Source organism: Alligator sinensis, unplaced genomic scaffold (genome assembly GCF_000455745.1).
Source record: "Alligator sinensis unplaced genomic scaffold, ASM45574v1 scaffold1065_1, whole genome shotgun sequence".
Taxonomy (NCBI): Eukaryota; Metazoa; Chordata; order Crocodylia; family Alligatoridae; genus Alligator; species Alligator sinensis.
In genome coordinates, this window is record NW_005842812.1 from 245,851 (window position 1) to 251,552 (window position 5,702).

Below are 5,702 nucleotides of genomic sequence, written 5' to 3' on the forward strand. Positions count from 1 at the left end.
CAGCAGCAGCAGCCGCAGCCATGCTGTCCCGGCTGCTGAAGGAGCACCAGGCCAAGCAGAGCGAGCGCAGGGAGCTGCAAGGTGCGCGGGGGCGAGCCGGGGTCCCCCTCCCCGAAACCCCCTGTCCCTTCTAGGCACAGCTGCTTCTTATTGGGTCCGGGAGCTGTCAATCAGCAGTGATGCCGATGGCAACTCCCTGCCCAGCAACCCTCCTCCCGCCCTGCTGGGCACAGCTGCTTCTTATTGGCTCCGGGGGCTGTCAATCAGCGGGGGCGTGTGACAGGCTTCCCTGGGGAAGCCCCAGGGGCAGGGAGGTCTTCAGGGTGTTGCCCAGTGACCTCATGCAGATGCAGGATGACCTCATGGCCCTCCCTGTGACATCATCCTGGGATGCGGGAAGCTGCTAGCTGCAGCAGCCATGCCTCAGTCCCAGGTGGTGCCAGGAAGGGAACCCAGGCGTCCTGTGCCCAAGCCCGCCCCCCACCCGTGCTGAGCTGCCTTCCCTTGCAGAGCGGCGCCGGAGGGAGGCCATCGCAGCCGCCACCTGCCTGACTGAGGCCCTGGTCGACCACCTGAACGTGGGGTAAGCACCAGGGCCAAGCGTGTCACGAGCACGGCAGGTCTCAGCTCACCGACATCCTGGGGCGGGGGCAGAGCACAGACCCGCCAGGCACCCAGCCTAGCTGCGGGCCTGCAACGTGCCAGGGCCAAACCTGGGTCTCCTGCCCTGCCTGCTGCCCACGGGCCCCGGAGGTGTGGGAGCGTCCCGGGGCCCAGCACAGGGCTCTGGGCACTCCCGGCCCTGCTGAGCGGCCCCATGCCCCCACCACAGGGTGGCCCAGGCCTACGTGAACCAGAGGAAGCTGGACCACGAGGTGAAGACGCTACAGTTCCAGGCTGCCCAGTTCGCCAAGCAGACAGGCCAGTGGATCAGCATGGTGGAGAACTTCAACCAGGCCCTCAAGGTCAGGGGCAGCCATGGGTGCCTGGCTGCAGTGGTCCTCCCAAGCCTGGCATGAGGCACACTGTGGGGCCAGCACTGTCTACTGGTGGGGGTCCAAGGCACTTCCCAGCACAGTTCCTGGCCCCAGTGCCCGCACGGGATGGTTGGACAGAAGCAGGCTGAGCTCAGCCCTAGGAATCTCCCTGGCCCTGCCAAACCTGGGGGCCCAGAGGCCCCCCTCACCCCCATCCCCATGTGCAAGGGGCTGCATAAGTGCGCTCTGTGTTTGCAGGACAGGGGGCTGCGGGTTGGGTGTGAGAGGCACTGGCAGAGCTGAGGGTTGGGGCTGCAGGTCAGGAATGAGGGGCACTGGCAGGGCTGGGGGGGCAGGGGGCTATGAGTCTGGAGTGAGGGGCACCGGCAGGGCTGAGGGATCCTGACCCCTCCCCCCGAGTTGCTGCACACCCGGGCTGGGGGCACCTCCTGCTGGCCTCAGGGGAAATGCTCCAGGTCCCTCACCTGCCCCCTCCTCCTGGGAAGGGGGTCTGGTCCTCAAGGCCCCCCGGGCCGGCTCCCAATGCTTGCAGGGACCTATGGGCCATGGGGAGGGGGTGGGAGTCCCCCCAGGCTGAAGGCAGCCCAGGGCAGGGCCCTGACATCGCTGTCTCCCACAGGAGATCGGGGACGTGGAGAACTGGGCGCGCAGCATTGAGATGGACATGCGGACCATTGCCACTGCCCTGGAGTACGTCTACAAGGGGCAGCTGCAGCCTTCGGCCTCCTGAGCTGGCCCTGGGACCCCCTGGCCTGGCCTCTGCCTGGGGGCGGTCACTGCAGGGCCCGTGCAAAGGAATAAAACAGATTGGCCTCAACACACCCGCCAGAGCCACGTGTGACTGGGGAAACTGAGGCACGAGGGGGCTGGGAGCCGTCTCCACCAGGGTGGTGGGTGAGGGGAGCTGATCTCCTTCATCCTGTTTTGGGGCTGCGGCGCCGTCTCCCACTGGCACAAAGGAGCTTTCTGGGCTAAGCTGTGCTGATCCGACCAAGCTGGTGCTGGGGGTGGGGGTCCCGCGCAGCGCCTGGCCCTTGGGAAGGGGGAGGGTATCCCTGTGCCCGGGCGAGGCGGTGCCACGGGGGTGGACGGGGCCTCCTGGACTTTGCTCAGTGCACGACACAGGCAGCAGCAGGGAGCAGCTGCAGCCCAGGCCAGCTCCGGCTCTGTGGGAAGGTGCGTGGGGCATGGGCAGGGAGCGGGGGTGTTATGGGAGACCCCTCATTGCCTCCCACCTCGTCCTGTCCAGGGGTCCCCAGGGGCTGGGGAGGGGCTCAGGGTACCAGGACACCTGGATTCCAGCTCTGTCCTGGCTTCTCTGGCTAAGCCTTCCCAGGGCCGTGCCTCACTTTCCCCACCTGAGCTGTGGGTACAGCCACACACCATTTCCCCCTTCCGATCAGAGGAGCCTCTTGGGTGCCCTGGGGAGGGGAGACTTCCCACCAGGCAGGGCTCAGGGAAGCTGCTGGCTCCCCGAGTGGGGTTGGGGGGCTCTCAGCAGCTCCCTCTGCACCCCCTCCCCACAAACACCAAGCCAAGGGCCACAGCCGTGGGCACAGCCCAAAACCAAAGGGTTGGGGGCACAGCTCTGCACCCCCTTGGGCACAGAGGCCCCTAAAAAGGGCCCACGGGACTGGGGGTGTTGGAGGGGCCAGGCCTCCAGCCAGCTCTGTCTGCTGACCCCAGCTAATCCCCCTTCTACCTGGGCCCGGGACGGGGGTGGGGACTGGGATCCAGGACACTTGGATCCCCTGCCCGGCTCAGGCAGGCCTGCCTCCCCACAGCCCCCCTGTGCCATGTGGGCCTACGCAGTACTGTGCATGCTGCTGTGGGCGGTCGCCTGGCTGCTGCGGGACCGGCGGCGCCTGCCCGGCCTGATGGGCCGGCACGTGCTGGTCACGGGCTGCGACTCGGGCTTTGGGTGCCGGCTGGCGCAGCGGCTGGGGCGCGTGAGGCCCTGCGTGCTGCCTGCTCCCCCCGCCTGCGCACCAGCCTGCTGGACCTCACCAGCTCTGAGAGCATCGCCAGCACACTGGCCTGGGTGCAAGACGAGGTGGGCAACCAAGGTGAGCCAGGCTGGGCACACGTTTGCAGGGGGTACTGCTGCAGGGGGTACCACCCTGGGTCCTAGCCCTAATCCTAACCCTAACCCCACCCCCAGGCCTCTTCGGGCTGGTGAACAATGCGGGGGTGGCCAACCCCATGGGCCCCACCGAGTGGCTGCAGGCCGAGGACCTGCGGCACGTGGTGGCCATCAATGCACTGGGGCCAGCGGAGCTGACACTGGGGCTGCTGCCCCTGCTGAAGCAGGCGCAGGGACGCGTGGTCAACATCTCCAGCGTCCTTGGGCGCCTGGCAGCCGCAGGGGGCGGCTACTGCCCCTCCAAGTATGCTGTTGAGGCCTTCTCCGACAGCCTCAGGTGCCCACCCCTCCCTCCCCACCTAAGATCGGGGCCCCTGGGCATAGCAGTATGGCTCACTTGCCCCCTATTCCCCCCACCATGCTCACAGGCGTGACATGGCCCCATTTGGTGTGCGGGTCTGCATCGTGGAGCCCGGCTTCTTCCGCACAGCGGCCACCGACCTGGGCAGTATCGAGGCGGCACTGGGCCGGTGCTGGCTGCAGCTGGACCCTGAGACACGACGCAGCTATGGGGATGACTTCTTCCGCCAGTGTGAGTGCGGCCCACAGCCCGCCTGGACTCCCGCCCAGGCACGGGGGGGGGGGGTGCAGCAGGGCCCCATGCCTCAGTTTCCCTTTGCACCCCCAGACCTGCAGGTGCAGCGGCGCATCATGGCGTGGCTGTGCGATCCCGACCTGGCCAAGGTGACCGGCTGCCTGGAGCACGCGCTGACGGCCCAGTACCCACGCACCCGCTACAGCCCCGGCTGGGATGCCAAGCTGCTGTGGCTGCCTGCCTCCTACCTGCCCGCCTGCGTGGTGGATGCCGTGCTGGCTGCCGTGCTGCCTAAGCCAGCCGGGAGCATCCGCAGGGCACCTGCCACCCCCCAATAAACCAGCTCCCCCCCGCCCACCAGGCCTGGCTTCGCTCCCGGCGCCACACCAGTGCCCTCAACCTGGCCCGGGGGGGGCAGGACACTTGGGTTCTCTCCTGGCACTGGGCAGGGAGCAGTTGAATGGGCTCGAATTGGGGGGAGGGAAGCGGGGAGCCTGGACACCTGGGTTCTACCCTGCTGCAGGCAGCGAGGGGGGCTGGTGGGCACTGCCCAGGGATGAGCCCAGGCGCAGGGGCCGGCATGGGGTGGGGGCTGCCCAAACAGGGGGGGGGGGGCACAGGGGAGCCCTGGAGGCCACTCCCCACTGGCACCAGGCCCCCTAGGTGGATGGACGGATGGACTGCGGACACAGGGGCTGCTCCAGGGGAAGCCTCTTTATTTTCAAAACAAGGTGGCATTTCCCTATCTTAAAAACTGTGGCAATGCCCCCCACCACAGGGGGGCGTTTGGCAAGGGGGGCGGGGAAGGGCAGGACCCCTGGGGCCTGGCAGGGGAGAGGCAGAGTGAGGAGACCCCATGGCCCCCCATGCAGGGGGTCAGGAGCCTTGCGGGGTCAGAGGTCGGGGATGAGGCGGCTACATGACCTCGTAGCCGCTGCGGATGCCCTTCATGAGGCAGCAGGCGAAAGCGATGCCCAGGATCTGCAATGGAGACAAGGGCTATCAGGGGTGCCCCAGTGCCCCCCTCTACCCCTTCCCCAATAGCCTCCATCCCCCCTCGTTACCTCGAAGAAGGCGATGCCCAGTGCCACAGCTGCCACCACCACAATGTGCTTTTTCATCCAGGCCTCCATGGTCTTGAGACAGCCCTGGTGGGGGGTGCGGCACAGCGCTCATGGACCCAGTTGGGACCCCTGGGCTGGGCTCTGACCCCCGACCACCGGCCCACACCAGGGTGTCTCCAGCCCTCGGCAGGGCTGCCCCCACACCATGGCACTCACCTCGGTGTAGATGGTGTCAGGGGTTGGGCGCCCATTGCACTTGGCTGTGGCGTTGGTCCGGCAGCAGGACAGCGGGACGGTCTGGTTCTCCTTGAACCCGGGGATGGTCTCCCAGTCCGTGTAGTTGTTGGCCCCGCAGCACATGTACTGCAAGGAGCACAGAGCTGGGGTCAACCAGGCCTGGAGTCCTGGGTTCCAGCCCAGGGTAGGGAGAGGGGGCTGGGAGCAGAGGGCAACAATCCCGCCCTCCCCGCGGCTGCCCGCTCCTCACCTGCTTCTGCAGCTCGTCCACGGCCTCCTTCACCAGCTTGTCGTTGGTGTAGTTGCGCATCTCCCTCCACAGTTCATCCTCCAGTGTCTTGCGCACCTGGGGGAGGGGAGGGGGTCAGGAAGCAGCAGCAGGCGATGCCCCTGGGTGGGCACTGCCCACCCACGACCTGGACCCCTGCAGGGCTCCTGCCCCACATGTCCACTCAGAACCCCCGGACTCCCCAGGCCCCTGGGACCAGCAGGGAGACTCTCACCTTGTCCTTGAAGACATAGCCGGCAATGGCTGCCGCGATCTCCACCAGGAAAATCAGGGTCAGCAGAACGGCGAACTGCAGGGCACGGCAGGGTGAGAGCTCTCCTGGGCAGCCCCACTGGTGTCCCTCACTCCCATCCCACAGCCCCCCAGCTCCACCAGTGCTCCTCACTCCCAACCTGCAGTCCCCCACCCCCACTGGTGCCCCTTGCTTCCTACCCAC

The 5,702-nt window shown here is 67.3% G+C and overlaps 3 protein-coding genes across 3 annotated transcripts in view; 2 read left to right on the plus strand and 1 right to left on the minus strand.

Moving 5' to 3' along the window:
• The first annotated feature begins 6 nt into the window (after positions 1 to 6).
• Positions 7 to 1,817, plus strand: BLOC1S1 (biogenesis of lysosomal organelles complex 1 subunit 1). Its single transcript, XM_006035198.3, has 4 exons — positions 7 to 81; positions 511 to 583; positions 833 to 965; positions 1,618 to 1,817. The coding sequence occupies exons 1-4, from the start codon at positions 21 to 23 to the stop codon at positions 1,726 to 1,728; spliced, it is 378 nt and encodes a 125-aa protein (XP_006035260.1). The 5' UTR covers positions 7 to 20; the 3' UTR covers positions 1,729 to 1,817.
• Positions 1,818 to 2,016: 199 nt separating this feature from the next.
• Positions 2,017 to 4,031, plus strand: RDH5 (retinol dehydrogenase 5). The gene is given in 6 exon segments (XM_006035199.2): positions 2,017 to 2,174; positions 2,783 to 2,945; positions 2,948 to 3,064; positions 3,160 to 3,418; positions 3,510 to 3,673; positions 3,770 to 4,031. Coding segments are annotated over 5 exon segments (936 nt in total). The 5' UTR covers positions 2,017 to 2,174; positions 2,783 to 2,794; the 3' UTR covers positions 4,015 to 4,031.
• Positions 4,032 to 4,372: 341 nt separating this feature from the next.
• The window catches only part of CD63 (CD63 molecule), a 23,081-nt gene continuing 21,751 nt past the window's right edge, over positions 4,373 to 5,702 (minus strand). Inside the window, exons 6-10 of the mRNA XM_014525481.2 lie at positions 5,481 to 5,555; positions 5,228 to 5,323; positions 4,957 to 5,103; positions 4,741 to 4,824; positions 4,373 to 4,657 (exon numbers count right to left, since the gene is read on the minus strand). Of these exons, the coding sequence (XP_014380967.1) occupies positions 4,592 to 4,657; positions 4,741 to 4,824; positions 4,957 to 5,103; positions 5,228 to 5,323; positions 5,481 to 5,555 (468 nt within the window). The 3' untranslated portion in view covers positions 4,373 to 4,591. The remainder of the gene's footprint in view (positions 4,658 to 4,740; positions 4,825 to 4,956; positions 5,104 to 5,227; positions 5,324 to 5,480; positions 5,556 to 5,702) is intronic.